Source organism: Pseudorca crassidens, chromosome 1, assembly GCF_039906515.1.
Source record: "Pseudorca crassidens isolate mPseCra1 chromosome 1, mPseCra1.hap1, whole genome shotgun sequence".
NCBI classification, from domain to species: Eukaryota; Metazoa; Chordata; class Mammalia; order Artiodactyla; family Delphinidae; genus Pseudorca; species Pseudorca crassidens.
This window is the reverse complement of record NC_090296.1, coordinates 45,179,768-45,201,608: the sequence shown is the minus strand read 5'-3', so window position 1 is coordinate 45,201,608 and position 21,841 is coordinate 45,179,768. Positions and strand designations below refer to the sequence as shown.

The 21,841-nt window shown below is 39.4% G+C and overlaps 1 protein-coding gene across 1 annotated transcript in view; it reads left to right on the top strand.

Annotated features, from left to right (window-relative positions):
* PELI2 (pellino E3 ubiquitin protein ligase family member 2) overlaps window positions 1–21,841 on the top strand; it is a 198,744-nt gene that overhangs the window by 158,158 nt on the left and 18,745 nt on the right. Inside the window, exons 3-5 of the mRNA XM_067734724.1 lie at window positions 8,497–8,598; window positions 18,173–18,370; window positions 19,893–20,081. Of these exons, the coding sequence (XP_067590825.1) occupies window positions 8,497–8,598; window positions 18,173–18,370; window positions 19,893–20,081 (489 nt within the window). The remainder of the gene's footprint in view (window positions 1–8,496; window positions 8,599–18,172; window positions 18,371–19,892; window positions 20,082–21,841) is intronic.

Sequence of the window (21,841 nt, the reverse complement as noted above, 5' to 3'; positions counted from 1 at the left end):
CGTGGGAGTGGCCCACTGCTAAGTTCAAAGCCATTGCGTCTAACGAATAGGCTTACCACTTTGATTTATTTATCGTACGAGACACCGTTGATTTTGATGAAATCCAAGTTAGCATTTTTCTAACCATTTTTCTAATGGTTCAGGCACCCATTTGAAATATGGCTCCTTGAAAAGAGAGTATTTTAAAGAGTAGGTTTATGCAAAATAAATTATGAATTCCTTTAGCCACCTCCTCTCTTTAGAAATAGCACTCATACGTATTTTATACCTAAATTGACAAGGATGGCAGAGATCTCATCTTCCTTGTAGCAATTTGAACCAGACTGGTTGAGCATTTATTGCCTAATTATACTTGTCAGCCTGACATAAAAGTCATTAGTTCTGGAAAAACATGTTTTTCATACCAGGATTATCTTTAATTAATACACTCAATATTTAACATATATTTAAAGCTAAACAGAATAGTAATCTCTGAAGCCTGTGTTACAGACCACAAGGAAGTGATGGTAACCCCTTGGGTCAGGAAGCAGTGCTTTAAGTGCAGGTTTATATTTGAGGAGAGACAATGCTGTGTTATACATTGTTCCCTCTGCTTTGCATACAATGAAATCAGTGCTACTGACATGGAGTCCTTCTGTTGATAAATTATAAAGGTGATAACCAAAGACTCCAGTGACATGGTGACAGTGGGTGAGTGACTGAACTAGGATCCAAACCCGGGGTCCAGTGTGTGGTTTTTCTCAACATCAGAATCCACTGGCCATTGATCTCTGCGATGTCCACACATGGTCTTATTCTCCTTTGCTGGAGTACCTGTAAACTTGAAGCTCAGCAGGATACACTGGGTAGTCATATTGATAAACCATCTGTCGTGAATATTCCCTTTTGCCCCGTGTCCAGACATGTGCTGGATCGTCAGTGGATACTGCAGCAAGGCGAAGCAACGCCAGAGACCTCACGGGGCAGCTGCCAAGCGCCCGTATGTGCTGATACCCTCTAGTTCCCAGCCCCACCCACACTGTCCCAGCATCACAGTGGACATGGGGCTCTGGGTAGTAAAATTATTCATCAGGTATTTCCAATATGCTACAGAATTCACAGCAAACCCGTTTATCTGCTCATAGGTGCGCACATTTCTGCTCTAAACATAAATAGCAGAAGGTGTTTTTGAACGAAGAAGGTTCCGTTCCTTGGCCCTTTTCAGTCCTATCCCAAAACAGATTCCGTTATTAAGTTTTTCCATACTAATTAACAATGTTGTCCCTATAGCAATCCACCCTGTCATAGAAGGCTTGTATTTATAACCAGAATGGCTGCCAGAGATCAATGTAGTTGTTTTCCATTTTATCAGGTCCTTTCTGTGGTAATAGTTTTGCATATTTATTTAAGTTGTACGATGGGCTGAAATATTAACTTACAAATTAGAATTAATAGTTAAGGTGGCTGAAAATAAACTTGCCTAAAACATGCAGAATAATTGGCTGGGCAGCCTGTACCTTATCTACTGTGCCTTATTAAAGAGTGCCGGGTTATGGACATCGTTTAGAAGGCTATTGAGAACACAAGCTCATATTATGTTTCTTGGTGGAACCCAAAAGAAAAAGGGGTCTCTGGCTCCATGAGTAGACTGTGCAGGACTTTTCCTAGGATTGTCCCTATCTGATGGGCTGTGAGAGCATCTTTGACTTCTTCCTGAGATGTTTCCTTGGAAACTGAAAGATGGGATGCGGTGAGCAGCATCAGAGAATGCCACCATATTCAGACACATGATGCAAAACTCTTCAGAGCAGCTCTGTGAAAACTTGAGATTTATCTGGAAAAGTTTCCTTGAACATGTAAGCATGTAAGAGTGCCAGGTGTCTGGCACTCAGTTTTTTGGGGTTTTTTTTTTGCGGTACGCGGGCCTCTCGCTGCCGTGGCCTCTCCCGTTGCGGAGCACAGGCTCTGGACGCGCAGGCTCAGTGGCCATGGCTCACGGGCCCAGCCGCTCCGCGGCATGTGGGATCTTCCCGGACCGGGGCATGAACCCGTGTCCCCTGCATCGGCAGGCGGACTCTCAACCACCGCGCCACCAGGGAAGCCCTGGCACTCTCTTTTCAGGGGCAAAAAGAACATTAATTCCATCTACTCCCAAGGAGAGAAACTACAGAGGGTGCTGCTGTTTGCAAAAACACATTCCTTAGATTTAGTCCAGTGCTGTGTGGCACAGGAAGAGTAACTGTGGTTCTGTAACAGTCAGCATCCTGGACATCTAGACAAGGGCGATTGTCAAACCTTTGAGTGATTTGGTTCTAAGATATAGTAATAGAAAATATGGTGTGGATTTGGAGAAAAGGAATTTCATTTCGTTGGAAACTCAGATTCACACACACACACACACACACACACACACACATATTACATCCCCTTAAATGAGGCTGGCTCTCGTTTAGTAAGGCATGCCCCATTAACGTACATGCTGTGTGTGGTTTGTCAAAGTTTTACATCATAGCTTCCAACACATCTGGTTGTTTTCTTCTCCTGTCTTCCTAGTATCTCTTCTATTCCTGCTCCAAATGTGTAAGGACTAAAAATTGTCCATGTGACATGCTTTGTCTTCTCTGAAAGTCTTTGAATGCTTTACAGGTGCCTTTTATATGTTGATCTATAAATATTAATTTTAAATACTAATACAAAATTTTCTTCTCAGTCATCCGACAACTGAAGATTATCACAGTAAAAATATATACTTGCTCTAACCACAGACAGCCTCTTCATATGCATTCAGGACCTCATGAGAGTGCCATCAGAAGCACAGCCCCTGCTCTCTGTGAAGGCACCGTGCTACCTATACCTGTACCGTGCCCTGGGGCACAGGGAAGGTGAACACACAAATCACCGTGATGACTTACGTGATAAGTCAGATAAGACAGAAAAGAGGCTCTGGCGCCAGTAGGCCTTGAAAACGGATTGGTCCAGTCGTCTTTAGTTGTGTAGCTAAGTACTGCAACACTTAGTGGCTTAGCAAAAAACATTTGATTTTGTTGATAATTTTGTGGGTCAGGAATTTGGGAAGAGCTCCCATGGCAGTGTCTCTGGTCCACGTGGCAAATGCTGGGGCAGCTGGCACTGGAGGGTCCATTGCCAAGGTGGCTCCTTCACTCACATGTCTGGGTCTTGCTTCTCCGTGGCCTCCTTCTCCCCACGTGGCATTTCAGTCTCCAAGGCCCTTCTCGTAGCTTGGGCTTCTTGTAGTGTGGTGGCTTCCAAGTAGTTAGGTGTCTTATATGGCGGCTCAGAACTCCAACAGCAAGTGTTTGAGGGCAGCAAGGGGAAGCTGCAAGCCTCCAAGTCCCGTCTGTCACTTCTGCTGCATTCTGTTGGTCAAGCAAGTTACTGAGGGCAGCCCAGGGTCAAGGGAAGATGAATTAGATTACACCTAATAATCTCCAAAGTAGAAAGTTATGGGCTATAAAGGAGCTGGTTGTAAAACTCCTTTGGGGAATAAATCAGCTTTGTAATTACTGGTTGCCCAACAACTACTTTGTATTTGAGGAGAAAAAGTGAAATGTTGCACATTGTTTATTCTACTTTGTATTTGATTTGTGCCTTAAGGCAGTAAAATCGGTGAGCTTGGCTTTGACTCATGATTAGATTTTAAGTATGACGGTAAAAATTAACTGTATCTGGACAACAGTGGCAAGAGAGGGCCGAGAGATGACACGGAGGTTTTAAGTATGAGTGATTGGAATATGGTTACACTATTGACTAAAAGAGGAAACCCAGGAGGAGAGAAAGTTTGGACTGAACAATGTAATGATGCTTTACACTGCAAGTAGCAAAATACCCAACCCAAAGCACCCTAAAACCCCTCATTTTTCTCACAGAAGTAGTCAGGGGCAGACAGTTTCCGATTTGGTTCAGCTCAAAGATGTTGGGGCCCAGTTTGCTTCTCTGAGAGTCTTTTGACCTTCCTTTACTATTGCCTGATGGCCACCTCAGCTCCAGATACCCCTTAATCATCATTCATTTCTTCTATTAACAGAGAAAGGAAAGTATCTTTCTTGATGTCTCCCATTCCAGGAGCTCCACACCAGATTTCTCCAAAGTCCCGCCGGTCAGGATTGGGTCACCTTTCCACATGCTCACTTCAGAGGAGGCTGGGAGAGCTGCTCTTTTCCTTTTCAGGCATTGTCATGGGCAGCCACTGAGCTAGCAGGGTGAAGGGCATTAGGTAGGCAACCAACGATGTCTGCCTTAGTGATGAATTCCATTTTCTCTCCCTACACAGTTGATAAAGGCTCACTTAGCAGCCTTATGGAGCTTGAATTAAATGAGCTAACTCATAACTGTAATAAGTTAGTATTTTCTAGAAGCCAGTTAGTTTCTGATCGGGTTTTCTCCCTTTTTTACTTTGTGATTGAACACTAACCCCACAGCTTCTTAATAAAAGATTAGAGTATTTTACTTATACTTTTAATAATTGATTGAAAGCTCTTTGACTTCCATGAATACATGTACCTATCCCATTATGCATCTTGCAGGATTGCCTTTCTGGTATCATCACGTATTATATATCTTCTTAAGTGCCTTATGTATGTACATAGGGGTTTATAAGAGGAAGAAAATTCTGCAGACCTTGTGAACCATGTTTGTTTTAAAGTCTGGAGGCTTGGAGGACTCTGTCAGTTAGTTGAAGTTGAACAAGGACAACCAGTTCTAGCTGTTCCCCTGAATGACAGAGAATGGCTCAGGTGAGCCGCGCCTGTGGCACAAGTAGAGTAACCCTAAGAAAGCATCTTCAACTGGGAAGACAGTGTCCTGGCTCAGAAAGGGCCTTGGTTTGGGCACCTGGGTGGGGCAGTGCTGAACTTCCTAAACCGGATAAAGTTGGAATCTTTCCTTCTCTGGATCTGTAATTGTGTCTAATTTGTAATTGTCCAATCGTGATATTTTTAACCCCATAAAATTCACACGTAATAAATTTGAGCTGAGGGTGTCAGTGTTGGTACCGTTGCTGGTGAAAGGTAAGGGAGAGGTTGAGAAGACCCGAGGAAAGAAGCTCCAAGTCTCATCTTGAATCCGTTGCAGTCCATTCACTCATCTGACTTTCCTTGAAAGCCTGCCACGCCCTCACTGCCGGGGGTGGAGACCACCGAAGACCAGACCTGCCTTTGAGCATGGTAGCGACATAAGAGGGAGTCAGCAACCCTGGCTTCTCATCACAGTAGGAAAGCAAATATGGCCAATCAGTATTGTCTGCTAGGCACGTTGGTTGGGCTAGCTCTCCTTACCATTTTAAAGCGCTCGGTCTCCATATTTGAACTAGCGTAGTGGAACCTCACTATGTTACAGTAGTTGTGTTGGTACTGAACTCCAGTGAGTGCCAAGAGAAGGCCTTACCTACTCTCCTTTCTGATATTTCAGAAATAGATTTGAAAGCAACTTGGTGCCTTGGGGAGACGTTTATTTCCAAAATAACCTGAAATGATCGACTCAAGTCAGTGAATCTGTAATTTACTAGAAGCTGTATTTCCAAGAGCCATATTTTAAATATTAAATTATTGCTGAAAAATTGATACTTCTAACCCCAAAGAAGCTTAATGCCTCATACACTTGGCAGATGGAAAGCAAAAATTGAGGTCAAGCTTAAACTCTCCTCTTACCTTCCTCCAAATCCCCCAAATCTGGCCCCACTGTAGACTTTAATGCACAAACAAGATCATGTGAGCCCTAATTCATGGCATCAAAGGGAAGTGGGTGCCTTTCCATTTATTTCTGAGGAGCCCGGAGGTGGCCTGGGTTTCAACTGCCCCCTTTTGCTCCAAACCCCAGTCCTGGCTTAAATCCCAGTCTTCTGGGGCCAGCTCATCTCCATGCTTCTCCCCGCTGTGGGTGCAGACTGTTGGCCTCTTTGCAGGAGGGCCTCCCCTCCCAGTTTAGCACTCACAGAGGGAGACCACCGCCGGACTGGAAGTGACTTTGGTGGGTCACACCGATTCTGAAGTTCCTCAGCCGTCCTGCCACAGGGGAGTTCATCACCTGCTGCTCAGAGCCCCCTCCATCTTCTGGGACTTGTTTCTCCCTGTAGGATCTCTGTTCCCACTTCTCCATCTTCCCCAAATCCAGAGGTTTCTAAAATGTAGCGCATAGTTAAGATGTTCCTATTCAAAAAGTCTCAGAAAATGTGTTTTCTTATCCTTCAAAGGGTTCACCTTTCCTAACTCTGCCGATCCACGTTTAAACCACGTTTCAAAAACTGGCGGAAGTTTGAAATTGTAATTTGTCTTTAAATGGGCTCAACATTCAAGGTCACCTGGATCCGGCATTCAAGGCCTCGGGGTCCCCACGCTTTCTTCCCTGTTGAGGGCGGCCGGGCAGGGGCTGGCCAAGGTCTTTGTGCTCCCTTGGCTCTGGGTGGTTCCCAGGTATGGCACTGGGCTCGCTCTCCCTATAAATAGTCTTATTCGTGCTTATGATAGTCTGGGCCACAAGAGTAGTTTTAGAATAAAACACTCTAGAAGAATTGGGCAACTTAGGGCCTGTAAAATGCATATTTCTGGGGCTTCCCAGAGTGGCATGGAAGCTGCACTAGGTCGTGGGGTGAGCACAGCAGACCTTCCTGGGGCATTGATTTCCCAGCAAACTTGTTTAAATATTGAAAATGTTTAAATGTTAAAACTACAGGCATGTTAAAGAGTAGAATACAAAATTTAGACTAATTTCAAGGTAAGATGTTTCAAGCTTCACTTCTAGATTGCTCTCCCAGACATGTCTAGGGGCTCACACAACTCTCTTCCAGTTAAGGCAACCTTGGTGGAAGTTTGAGAAACACAGTACTTAAGAGGGTACCATCATACAAAAATGTCTAACTTTTTTAAAGGTGTTCTGTTCTGACACTTGTTAACTCCTTCTTTTGCAGATAATTGGCAAACTACAGACATTCTTATTTTGTGTAGTGTGTGCGCCAAGAAAGTTGTGTTTGAGTTGGTGCACTTGTAAATGGAAAACTCTTAAGTGCAACAGATACTTTTTAAGGAACTGTAAAATAAGTTATTGTACAAATAATCACCCCCCTAGTTATCAGTTTTGTAAGTTTGAGTTTAATAAAATTATTTTTAAGTGGGTTTTTTTACTTAACTATGAAGATAAACAAGCATCCACTTACCTTAAATTGGAAATAATTCTTTATTAATTCGACTTTCAAAAAATGTCACTTATATCAGTACCACTGAATTTATGTGACTCAGACCAATGAAAATTTCAGATTATATTTGTTACTGGAGTTGAGTAGTCTAAGAAGTATTTTTTTTAGCTTCCTAATCATATTAACTGTATAAATAATTATCATTTCTAATACTTGCATTATCTTAATGAAGCATGTACAATAAAGCATCATTTCAACCATGAAGTTCCTGAAGGCAGATGATTGAAGAACCATGAGATTAACCAGGCTAACTTCAAAGTTGATTTGGAATGTTGTACTATTTATTACTCTAAGCAATTATATTAGTCAAATATAAATGTTCAGAGTACATTTTCATTAGGTGCTGTATGTATGTCCAGCTACTTCCAAATGCTGTCTTAGTCTTTCTTGGTCTTCATACAGTGTGATTGTTCAATAAATGTTTAATAGATAGGCTTATTAAAGTTTTATTTATTATACGTAATGTAAAAGAATGGAAATGAAGGTAGGTTAAAGTTGAACGGACAAGGTAATTGAAATAATTTGGAGTATAATTTAAATAAACTTCTTCGTTAATTTGGAAATTTTAAAGTATGTGACCACAACATAAAATGGGTTGAAATATATCACTGTGGAGGAAATAAGAACATCATCATATTATTGGTTTCTGGATTCTTTGAAAAAGACTATTAGCTTTAGTCTAGTCTAAAAATAGAGGCGATAAAACTAACTTAGCTACCTTATTTATTAACTCAATAAATATCTGGGTTAAGCAAGTGCTTATACAAGTTTTCAATAAGATGTAGAACAGAGTATAAGTATGATTATCATTGGCTAAAATAGTGCATTATTATATGGAAGTTTTTATAGAATTTTACTTTTTTTCAATGATTCGTTTACTCTCATAATCTCCATCATGTAGGAAAAATACTATTACAAAATGTTGCTGACTTATCCGTTTCAATGTGAAATAAGAAATTTTAAATCATATTAGTCTGAAAATTCTGTCACTGAGTTAAGGTAACATGGAGAAAGTATGTTTTTCTAGGACTATGATTAAATCAGGTCTTGGAAACTAGTGAGTTAACTTTGATTTGGCTTAAGTAAAATATTGTTCATATTAAGGATGAATATTTGATAAACCCAGTATTATGACTGCTGGCTCCTCTGTAATTCAGGGCACAGCAGGGACAGGCTCTGACCATTAGGAAAATGCTGGCTTGTGTTGGGGTTTTGCTGGTAGAGTGATGTCTCTTAACTACAAACAGAATTGTGGTAAGTTGTTGAAATGAAATTCTAACAAATTTTTATATTTTTTATTTCATTATTAGGCTATCAGCTGCAAAGGTCAACACAGCATATCGTACACTCTGTCAAGGAATCAGACTGTGGTGGTCGAGTACACACATGATAAAGATACGGATATGTTTCAGGTAACATCTTCCTTTTTTCCATGGAAACTTTTAGCACATTTTTCCTTCGATTCTCTATTTTGATATGTAGTCAGAACTTCTAGCACAGTAGTGTTTGGTGATGTCCAAGGGGAAAAAGGTGAGGATAATATTTAAATTGTTCCTATTTGGTTTTCAAAAGACTAAGAAAACACTTAATTCTAAAAATGCAGAAAGAAATTATAAAGACTACATTCTCAGATCTCAGTGCAATAAAAAAGAGACTCTAAAAACAAGAACAAACATTTTTAGAGCCAGCTACTTTTAAAAGTTAACATGTTCAAAATACTTCCTGAATAACACTTGAACCAAAGAGGACATCAAAACTACAATTATAGGCCTTTTAAAAAATAACTGTGGAAACATTTAATAGCATAACTCATGAGATGTGACTGATGTTGTATTCGGAAGAAAATGTAAAAACCTTTAAGTGCTTTTATTATTTGGAAGGAAGGAAGGAACTCAAGGAACTAAACATTGATCAGAAAAAGTTCCTTTTAAAAAATGACAGTAAGAAAGTAGAGGACAGTTTGAGAAGGATAGGTGTTCACTCTTCTCTAAACGTTTGATAGATCTCCCCTGCTTTTGCAGGGGAGCTGCTTTTGCTGCATCCCATAGGTTTTAGATTGTTGTGTTTTCATTGTCATTTGTCTTTAGGTATTTTTTTTGATTTCCTCTTTGATTTCTTCATTTATCCATTGGCGGTTTAGTAACATGTTGTTTAGCCTCCATGTGTTAGTGTTTTTTACAGTTTTTTTCCTGTAATTGATTTCTAATCTCATAGTGTTGTGATTAGAAAAGATGCCTGATGTGATTTCAATTTTCTTAAATTTACTGAGGCTTGATTTGTGACCCAAGACGTGATCTCTCCTGGAGAATGTCCATGTGCACTTGAGAAGAAAGTGTATTCTGCTGCTTTCAGATGGAATGTCCTATAGAAATAAACTATACTCCAATAAAAATTTTAAAAAAAGAAAGGACAGGCTCAAGAATAGTTTTAGTGGTATATAATTGAAAGTCCAGAAACACATCAAAAGAAAGCAGAAGGAAGGAAATAATACAGGAAAAAATTATCAATTAATTTAAAAAGAAGGGAATTAATAATATATCCAAGATTTGGTACTTTTTTTTTTAATTGAAGTATAGTTGATTTACAATGTTGTGTTAGGTTCAGGTATACAGCAAAGTGATTCAGTTATACATGTATATACACACAGAAATATATTCTTTTTTCAGATTCTTTTCCATTATAAGTTATTATGAGGTATTGAGTATAGTTCCCTGTGCTATACAGTAGGTCTTTGTTGGTTATCTGTTTTATATATAGTAGCATATATATGTTAATTCCAAACTCCTATTTTATCCCTCCCCCTGCTTTCCCCCTTGGTAACAAGTTTGTTTTCTATGTCTGTGAGTCTGTTCAAGATTTGGTACTTTAAAACAACAGGAAATTAAAATTAAGGCTAATAAAGGGAAAAAGCAAACACAGATTCAACCAGGAGGCTTTGCATTTCTATATGGAGAGTTAAATTATTAAATGATGTTGAAACAAATGTAAAAAAAGTATCGTAGATACATCAAAAAGGGGAAATAGGGAACTCCCTGGCGATCCAGTGGTTAGGACTTGGCGCTTTCACTGCGGGGGCCCAGGTTCAATCCCTGGTCGGGGAAATAAGATCCCGCCAGCCATGTGGTGGGGGCAGAAAAAGGTGGGGGGGGGGGCGATAAATAGTTCTGAAAAATAAGAAAACCTGCTCAGCCTCGCTTATAAAAACAGAAATGTGAATTTAGATCACACAGAGGTACCATTTTTCACTTACCAGATTGGCAGAAATCCAAAAGGTTTTGTCAGAGGTGTGGGGAAGCAGATGCTCTCCTACATCCTATAAATTAGTCTGACCTCTATGGGGCAGTGACTTGGAAATACCTATGAAAAATACACAGTGCTTGCACTCTGACTCAGCTTTTCTTTCTAAAGCTCTCCTCTTTCTAGAGATTTACCCCCGAGATACCCCTGCATACATCCAAAATGACATTTTTACCAACTTATTGCTTGCAGCGTGGTTTCGTGGTATAAGATTGCAAACAACCTAAATGTCTCGTGATAGAGGACCAGTTAAGTAAACTCAGGTACAGCCATGCAGTGGAGGCCTCCAAGGCTGTACAGCAGAACTAGGAAAAGCTCACAGCCTCATACAGTCACAAAAAGAGCTCCAAACATATTTAATGAATTAAAATTAATGATTAAATATATTGAGGCTTTGATAGTATTATATTCAACTAAGGTTACTTAATGTTAATAAATTAATGTTATTAAACATATTAAATAGCATATTAATTATTAGATAGCAAGTTAGTACAGTTAAATGATTTAGATATGCTTATATGCTTGAAAAGTCTCCAAAAGGATAAACAAGACGTTACTAATAGAGCAGCGGTTTTTGTGGGGAAGAGAACTGGGCAGGGTGGTATCCAGGGAGGTATCCATGCTTTTTTATCTTTGAACCTTGTGAATGTGTTAGCTATTTAAAAAACCTGAACAATCCTATATAGATACATAGATGGATAGATACATAGATGGGTAAGGTGAGTCGCAGTCAGAGATACAGGCATAGTTACTTAAGTGCCAGTACATCAAAAGTAACGTGTGGTATTTAGACACATTATTAACAGTGGTTTTACTCTTCATGCCATTCCATTTTATAATATTCTAAATGTTTTTTTCCTTCTCATTCTCCCAAAGAAAAAGCTCTCCCTAGATAAACATCTGCATACGCTTCCTTGTTGATATTTTTATGGAACTCTGTAATAATTTCTTTCTTTAATACTTTCCAAAGTTATACATCTTGAATATATAAGATTTTTTACTAATGTGTTACATGGGTAGAAGATTCTCAGTACTAAAAACATAAATCCAGAAAATTTTACAGTTGTTGGTAGGACATTTTTTTACCACTTAAAATCAACAAGTTACTGTGGTTGCAAGTTTGTTTCATTGCTATTCTTCAGTGACATGTTGTGACAGAAATGGTGTGTTCTTCACTATTGTGCAGTCACATTCTACTCAAATTGTTCGCTCTCTTTCTTCTCACCTAATGCAGAATGAATTAAAGATTTAGCTGGATCTTTTCAGCTTCATGTTAGTTCTTTTTTTTCCCCACTTATTGTGGTAAGAACACTTAACATGAGATCTATCCTCTTGACAAATTTTTAAGTGCATGATACAGTATTTAACTATTTTAACTGTTGTACAACACATCTCTAGAACTTACCCGAACATCTTGTGTAACTGAAACTTTATGCCTATTGAACAACATCTCCCATTTCCCTGTCCCCGCAGCCCCTGGCAACCACCATTCTACACTCTGTTTCTGTGAGTTTGACTGTTTTAGATACCTCATGTAGTTGGATTCGGCCTTCTGTGATTGGCTTATTTCACCTAGCATAATGTCCTCTAAATTCATCCATATTATCGCATGTGACAAGATTTCCTTCTTTTTAAGGCTGAAGAGTATTCCATTGTATGTATATGCCGCTTTCTCTTTCTCCACTCACCCATTAATAGACACCTCGGTTGCTTCCATATCTTGGCTATTGTGAATAATGCTGCAGTGAACATGGGCAGCAGATACTGCTCCGAGATCTTGATTTCAGTTCTTTTGGATAAATACCCTGAAGTAGGTTTGCTGGGTCACATGGTAGTTTTATTTTTAATTATTTTTTTTGAGGAAGCTCCATACTGATTTGAACTTCTAAATGCTTTATGCATACCTCCCATTTCATCACACAGAATATTAAAAGACTCAAGATTTCATAAAATTAATAATTTTTTACTGCTTCATCAAAGCACGCATATCCCTCCCCCACCCTTACCCCCTATGAATTCAGCATTTTCTTTAACTGCAAATGCAGGGCGGTGAGGAACACGGTGACCATCAGTATAGTTCGGTGCCGCTGCTCTGATTCCCGCTAAGGCACATCATTGTTTTATCACCATCAGAGCAAATGTCAGCATCTTCATATTTATTATGAAACCATCATATTATGGTTCATATTATGAAACCATGGCTTCATGGACCTGGCCCCTTAAAAAGGCCTCAAGGACCCTCAGAGGTTCATGGACCACACTGAGAAATATACCAGTTTTTACTATACTGACCTCTTAATTTTATAACTGAGAAATCTGTGTCTTTGAAAGAAAAGGTAACTTAACCTAAGGGCAAAGATGGCATTAGTGGCAGAACTAAAGGTTTAGGTCTCCTGAGTTCTCCATTCTATACATAGTACCTACTCAGTAACTTTAAATAAGGCACGATCATTCAAAAGGAATTTATAGACGTATGAAGAAAACATAACCCATTTGTTATTTTTACTAAAATAATCTGATTCCTTTTGCAGGCTAACTGGACATATTGGAGGATTAATGTCAGATCACTCTAAGCAGAGTAGAATTAAGCAACTCTTAGAAGGCCCTGAAAAATCAAGCTTGTTTTAATTTTTTCCTCCTTTTAACAAGTTTACATGTCTAAAACCTACCACTGACAAAAATCACTGAGCAACAGCACTGCAGCATTCATATTTCTCAAGTATGGACCTTGGTGTTGAGGGCTGTTCATTTTAGCCATTACCCATTAAAACGATTTGTAGGTTAATTGAGCATTTAAAAGCAGAACATCAGAATGAACCAAAAACAGGGCCTTGTGCTCCATTTCCCACAGTGGAATCAGATAATAGGCTCAGAACTCGGAAGTACTAGTGCCTGAGAAGGTCAAACCTAGATCTAAATTTAGGAGATGGGTTAAGATTAACAAAATCTGAGTTAATATAGCCAGAATAAGATCTTAGTAATTATTTTCTAGAATAGGGGTAAATAAAGGAAAGAGAAAAGAGCATAGGTATTGAGAAAGTAAAATGTAAAGAAGAATATAGTTTAGAAAAGGAATCAAAGGCAAAGACGATTCTGATCTTGGGGCGTTAAGGAAACTAAGCAGGTCCTGAAACCAGAGTTAGCGGTCATTTCCCCCTCTGGTTTCTCAGTTTCATATGCTTCAGACCTAAGTGCTGCAATGCCTTATGTTTGGTTTTTATGGTTTGGGTTTTTTGTTTTTTTTTTAGTTAGTTTATAGTAGTTCTAGATGGTAACATTTCATTAGCATCTATTAGTTGAGAAAAATGTTAAAGAATATTTTAATAATTATTTCCTAAAACATTGTATTCGTGTGTTTTTGTGTCTCACAGGCTCACAGGGTTCAAGCTCACTGTCATAATCCTCCATTCGTCAGTTTCATTTCTTGAGCACCTACTGTGTCAGATGCTCATCTAGTCACTGGAGGTAGACAGCTCCCCTCTCATGGAGCATATATTCTAGACGAGGCAAAGAGACCACAGATAAGCCAGCAGTGCCAGGGCCCCAAGGCGGGAGCAGAGCGAAGGAAGATGGAGGTAACATGAGATGAACTCGGAGAGGTAGGCAGAAGCCGGGAGAGTAAGGGGCCTTTAGGCCAACTAAAGACTTTGGGTTTTATTCTAGGAGTTTGTTGGAGGAATTTAAGCAAGGGAGAGAGAAAATCCAACTTATATTTTGTTACGATATCTCCAACTACTGTCTAGAGAAAAATGTAGGAGGCAAGTGTGAAAACAGGGACACCAGTTTGGAGTCTAAGGCAGAGCAATCCAAGTAAGAGCTGAGGGCAGCTAGAACTAAGGTGGGGAAACGTGCAGGGACTGAAGATGCATTTTGGAGGAAGAGTTGATAGAATTTACACGAGGTTAAATGTGGGTGTGGAGGAAAAATCCAGGGTGATTCTTGGGTATTGATTTTTTAGCTTGAGCAAATTGGGTGCCAGTCACTGACATAGGGAACCTAGGGGTTGAAGAGGATCCAGTGTAACATTTGAAACATGTTACATGTGAGATGCTTATTAGAGATCCACGTGGAGATTGGGTCTGCTAATCTGAAGCTCAGGGAGAGATCAGGGCTTTGGGGCTAAAATGGGATTTGGTGAGGTTATGTGGGGGAGAGAACAGAAGGGGAAGGGAAAGGGGCTGTTGGCCAACTAGCCTGGAAAGGTTTCATTAACTTAATACCAGGTACAGATATACCAGGACATGTAAGCCCTGGAAACCTCAGCAAGCGGGGTTTCAGTAGAGCCGTGCTGAGAGTTGGAGTGGCTTCAGAATGGGTCACGGGGATGAGTAAGGAAGCAGGGGGTGGTAACTGGTGGCAGGTTTTTCCGGAAGTATTGCCATTAAATGAATCCGAGAAATGGGGCTATAGTTCGAGAGGTGCTCTCAAGCAAAGGAAAACATTTTCAAAGATGAGAGACGAGTCTAGAACGGTGCTATTCAAACTGCCCAGCCAAGCAGTGAAATGTCTGTTAACGGTGCAGGAGGAGACAAGTAAGGAAATCGAGAAGGAACGCGTTTGGAACCTTGTAATAGCAGTTTGGCATTCCTGAAACATCCGTGCAGATGATCATTCTTCTAATACTCATTTTTGTTATATTTTTAAAAGCTATTAAGTGACAAGTTGAAATTTTAAAAACTAACCAAAAAAATGTTTGATAGCTGACAGTGTGATCCAGTAATAGAGAGAAATTGGTCATTTCAGGAGTAAAATCCTTGGAAAGGGGAGAAGAGTGGGATGCCAAGCACGCGTGGAGAGATTGGTCATGGATAGGAGCAGCAACAACTCATCCTTGTCATAGGAGGGAAGTGAGAAAATAAGGTTACAGATGCAGGGACGAGGGTAGGACTGGTCCAGGAAAGGTGAAGGAGGACCTTTTGGGTGCTTTCACACCATTTTACCTGTGCTGACTTTGACTGACAACCAGGTAAACCCAGACTTTTCTCATATATGTACGCAACTGGAAGTGCCAAATGATGCTGTATATATGCATATCCGTCAGCAGCAGGGAGTAAAATTCTCCCCATGGCTACTATGTGAACATCAGATGAAATTCAGATACATCATGGCTGGTCCACATGACTACCCTTAAAATAACGTAGAGTTGATCCAATAGTCAAAAGAAAGGACAGGCTCCAAGTCTTCCACATTGGGTGAGGTTTCATTAGGAAAGTGGCTTAGATTTTTTTTTTCTTGGCAAAAGCAACATGAGGTTTGTGTCCTAAAGTATAGAAATATGCTAACACTCTACAGGTTAGATTTAAGTGGAAGTGACTTGATAAACAAATATTAAATGACCAGTCAGGTTAAGTATCATGTCTTGAAATAATTGATCTTAGCAGTATGTTCCAGTTGGAATAAAATGTCATGTTTTACAGGCAATTTCAGTTGATTCATCAAGACATTAATTTAATACATTGGGATGATATCAGAATGGCCTTTCTTGAAGAGAGTAATCTCCATAGACAAGGAGTGGTTGTGTGACATTCTGCTGGAGCATGGTTTTAGCTTTGAGCTTTGAACAGAGTTTGAAAAGTCTTCGCCCTCTTCCACGGAGGTGACAGAAATTAGATCATAGCCTGTGTCTTTGTGAGAGCTCTGGGTTTTGTGTGGTGACCAGGCAATTTTAGAACTTCTCACATTTTACTCCTAAGTCTTCATTGGAATCGAGGTTCAGGACAGATTTGTTCCTGAGTTTGGAGTAGTCTCCTGTATACTTTCCTATATTTGTGAAATATTTTGCAGAGTATCATCTTACTTTTCTAATTAAAAAAAAAAAACCTAAAGTGAAATAAACAGAAAAAGACAGATGTGTAATATCACTCACATGTAGAATCTAAAAAACAAAAATCAAAATCATAAAAACAGAGAGTAGTTACCAGGGGCTGGAGCGGGTAGGGGGGCACATGGAATTGGGGAGATATTGGTCGAACAGTACAAACTTCTGGCTGTAAGATGAGTAAGTTCTCCGATGTAATATACAGCATGGCGATTGCAGTTAATAATACTGTACTATATACTTGAAAAAGAGAGTAGCTTTAAAAAAAGGTTTAAAAACATTCAGCAGTCTGAATCAGTAGAGCTTCTGAGTTACACATCCAGCTTTTGAATGAATCTAGCAGAGGGAAGGTTCTGCAACTTTAGAAAGATCAATCGTATGATATGATTTTACAATCTCTCTAATTCAAGTTTTATGTTGCATTTTTTAACAAGTTACATGTTTTCTAAACCTGTATGTTCAGGCAATAGGCATCTATTCAAGGTGATAAGTTTCAGTGAACCCCATGGTTTAGTTTATTCCAGGCACATTTCAATAGGACAAGAAATTAAGCGTTGTAAAAAACAAAAGAAATAGATGTCTGTTGTCTGTTGGTTTAACAGAGATAGTCCGTGCATGAAAATGTGTATGTGAGATTTACAAAATAAATTTAATATTGTTCCAAAGCAAACAGACCTAAATGATGCAAGATATATACATTTTGTTATATTTATTTCACCTTTATTCATTTGGACAAAAAAGAGTACTACACTGCTTATGTTTTAGATAGAATTTTGAGATCAGGATAAAGATACCTGGGAAATGGACTTTGGAGGCCTTATACGTACACACTGGGGGTTCTGTCTGTTCCTTCCATTGACAATTTCAGAATCAAAGTCACTTGTTAGGAGAGAACATTAATATCATATTTAACAAGAAATGATTTGTTTACATATAAATTATTCTAGTTTAAGACGTATCTTTGGCATATATAACATTTATCACTGTTTCCTACTTAGAGATTCATAGAACATCATTACATAGACGGTTTAATGTTTTGTTGTGAGGATTTCCTTACCTGTAAACAAATACTTCCCAGTTCACAGGACACAGCAGTACCTGTCTTATTTGGATTTAGTGAATATGAAAAGCTTTGTTAGAACTCTAAGATCATGCTAATGAAATATATTCTTTCTGGCAGCATTTAAATCTTACCAAGGAAAGTAAGCCAATAAAATATTATTGGCCACTTTTTAGACTTTCCCAGGACAGTCTGGGATTTTTAAATCCAAAATTGAAATGTTAGGATCAGCTTTTTAAATCTTTCATATGACTGCATCTCAGACTTTGAGCTGACCTGTATAGCCCTTTACATCACTCTCATTTACGCTGAGTGACAGAAATAGGCATTGGGGTCTCATGTCTGAGGTAGGGCTTGTTCTCCCTCTGTGCCATGAGTCACTGGTGGATTCACTTAGTGTGGAAAACCAGTCCCTGGAGCTGGGCAAGAGTGGCGGAAATAGGGCTTATGTTGGCTGGCTTCCTTTAAAATCTTGGGGGTTTTCCCACCTGGAAATACAAGAAAAAAAAAAATGATTTTCTATGAAAGTAATAAGTAATGTTTCTACCTGATCAGAAACCTGTTTGGATTGAGATCTATTTTCCTCTAGAATAGAAAATTGGGTTATTCTTAACATTTAAAATCTTATGGTTGGTTACCATAACATCTCCCTTAAACAAGAAAAGGAGCAGACTGAAGATCTTTTCATTAAATTCCGACCTTCATAGTAGAGATAATGAATGTTAAAGGATCCTGAACACTCATTTCATGTGATGAATGTGGTGACATCCTATTTTGCAAGTAGATCCTGAGTATAATTTGATTTATTTAGGTGGGCAGATCAACAGAAAGCCCTATTGACTTCGTCGTTACAGACACAATTTCTGGCAGTCAGAACAACGACGAAGCGCAGATTACACAGAGCACCATATCCAGGTTTGCCTGCAGGGTAGTCTGTGACAGGAACGAACCGTACACAGCACGCATATTCGCAGCCGGATTCGACTCTTCCAAAAACATATTTCTTGGCGTAAGTACTATTAATCAGTATGTTGTTTCTAGAAAAACACCCATTATCATCATATATAACATTTAATTGTGGCCAAAAAATTTGCCTTGCACAATGCTTCTGGTGAGATTGTAGTTTTCATACAGCCAGCTTGAAAAGCTATCATTAAAAATCTGAACATAATTGTCGTTACTTGTTATTTGTTATATTTGCTATATTAACTATAATATGTACAGTAATTAACTTTTGTAAAGTATGTGTATTAACATACATAATGTATTTCAGAAGGAAAATGGTCAGATCTAGATAATCGGGGTGCAAAAGAAAATGTTATTCCTTTATTCATTCAAAAAATTGTTACGTAGTGTTTGCTTTGTTCCATATTGGGTGTAACAGATGTGATATCACAAAGAACAAAACAGACTAAAAATATCTCCCTTCATAGAATGTCCATGTAAATAAAACCCCACAGTTTTAGTGAATATCCAGTTTTAATATAGTCCCCTTTTTGAATCAGGATGTTTTTGCGGGGGGCGGGGGGGGAGAAAAACCTCACTTTAAAATGGCCTAAATGGTAATAAAAATGTATCACGTTGCAAGAAGCGCCCAGGAAGGCCAGCTGCAGGCTTGGTTGGTGCAGTGTTCTGTGACATCCGGGGAGCCAGGTTCATTCCATCTTGCCCTCTGCCTCTGGGCACATCAGCTTCCTCAGGCGAGGTCCTGGCGGCGGTGGGATGGCTCCTGCACTTCCACCAGCCCCCACAGCATGACAGCTTCCCGCTGAAGAAAGGCAGCAAAGGCACTGTTTCTTCCTCGTCTCTTTTAAAGAACCAAGAAACCTTTCCAGGAAGCTTCCCAGAAGGACTCACTCAGGCCTCACTGGCCAGAACTCAGTCACATGCCCACCCCTAAACCAGTCATAACTGGCTTATTTATCCTCATCAGATTTACCCAAGTCATGTGAGCAATATCTGGCTCTGTGGCCAGGCGTCCACGAGCATCTGTCCTGCCGTTACATCCAGCCGCTTGTGCCTTCCACCCTTGATGATACAACACTGATTCGTATGAAAACAGAACGGAGTGGCCACAACTTGTTGGCTTAATATATTTTGAAATTTTGTTTGTTTAATAAAAAACTTTTTCTCTTTCTTCTAGTACTTCCCTGATAATGAGTTCATACAAAGCATTTTTAGATAACAGGATGAAAGCACTGCACAAATAGAATCGAAGAATACATACTGTATTCCTGGAATCACCTGGGGGCGGGGGGTGGTTTGAACAAGAATCTGTGAGGGAGAGGTTCAGGCATCAGGTTTTGTTTAAGTGCCCAAGGTAAATATGTCTCCAGCGATAAATCATTCATCTGTTTTTGCACTTCTTTCATTTTGTCGGACTAACTGCATTTTTTATCCTTCTGATTATTAGCTTTAAGTAGAAAATGAAAATTCCTCACTTTCCTCCCCTCTGCCCTCACCCAATAGTTTAAAGAGATTCTAGAATCTTTTTGTGTTGAACATAATCTTTTCTGTGGTATGCTTTCCAGGAAAAGGCAGCAAAGTGGAAAAACCCCGATGGCCACATGGATGGGCTCACGACCAATGGTGTCCTGGTGATGCATCCGAGAGGGGGCTTCACTGAGGAGTCCCAGCCTGGGGTCTGGCGCGAGATCTCTGTCTGTGGAGACGTGTACACCTTGCGAGAGACCAGGTCTGCGCAGCAAAGGGGAAAGCTGGTGAGTGGACTTCATGCAAATAAGGCATGAAACTACAGACACCTAACTCGAAAGCTATCATTTTCCTCCCCTGAAATTCAAAATCTTTGTACTGGTCTTAGGGCTGTGTACCATTGACCCAGGAGAACAAGAATTTTCTGAGCCTCCACAAGTAAGAGGGAAATAGCCTTCTTCCCTTTCATGATTAAGCTTTTCCAATAGTGGAAGAAAATTACCTTTTGCTCCTAACTACCTTAAGAGCACAATCTTATTAATACTTCACCACAGGTTTCTGCTTAAATTCACTTTAAGAAGAATAAACTTATTTTTAGTGTAAAACTTTACTAATTTGGAAAACTCCTGAGCAGTCTAAGACTAATTAGTAAAAATTTTGAATTAGAGAATTATTTACTACACTTTCTGGGACTAAAAGATAATTAAGTTAGCTTTTTTTTTTTCCCCTTGAGTTAATAGTAAGAAATTAATATATAATTCCCTATATGATTCACCAAAGTCACAGTTACAGCTTTTTACTTGAAATAGTTCGTATAGTACGTTGACTTGGCATGTTTGTATTTTTTCTATAAATATTACTACTTATCCCAAATGCCCTAAAGCGGTTGGGTTTTTAAACCATTCTTCAATGGAGAATAATTTTTTTTAAAACATCTTTATTGGGGTATAATTGCTTTACAATGGTATGTTAGTTTCTGCTCTATAACAAAGTGAATCAGTTATACATATACATATGTTCCCATATCTCTTCCCTCTTGCATCTCCCTCCCTCCCACCCTCCCTATCCCACCCCTCTAGGCGGTCACAAAGCACCGAGCTGGTCTCCCTGTGCTATGCGGCTTCTTCCCACTAGCTATCTACCTTACGTTTGTTAGTGTATATATGTCCATGCCTCTCTCTCGCTTTGTCACAGCTCACCCTTCCCCCTCCCCATATCCTCAAGTCCGTACTCCAGTAGGTCTGTGTCTTTATTCCTGTCTTACCCCTAGGCTCTTCATGACATTTTTTTTTCCTTAAATTCCATATATATGTGTTAGCATACGGTATTCGTCTTTCTCTTTCTGACTTACTTAACTCTGTATGACAGACTCTAAGTCTATCCACCTCATTACAAATAGCTCAATTTCGTTTCTTTTGATGGCTGAGTAATATTCCATTGTATATGTGCCACATCTTCTTTATCCATTCATCCGATGATGGGCACTTAGGTTGCTTCCATCTCCGGGTTACTGTAAATAGAGCTGCAATGAATATTTTGGTACATGACCCTTTTTGAATTTTGGCTTTCTCAGGGTATATGCCCAGTAGGGGGATTGCTGGGTCATATGGTAGTTCTATTTGTAGTTTTTTAAGGAACCTCCATACTGTTCTCCATAGTGGCTGAACCAATTCACATTCCCACCAGCAGTGCAAGAGTGTTCCCTTTTCTCCACACCCTCTCCAGCATTTATTGTTTCTAGATTTTTTGATGATGGCCATTCTGACTGGTGTGAGATGATATCTCATTGTAGTTCTGATTTGCATTTCTCCAATAATTAATGATATTGAGCATTCTTTCATGTGTTTGTTGCCAGTCTGTATATCTTTTTTGGAGAAATGACTATTTAGGTCTTCTGCCCATTTTTGGATTGGGTTGTTTGTTTTTTTGTTATTGAGCTGCATGAGCTGCTTATAAATTTTGGAAATTAATCCTTTGTCCATTGTTTCATTTGCAAATATTTTCTCCCATTCTGAGGGTTGTCTTTTGGGCTTGTTTATGGTTTCCT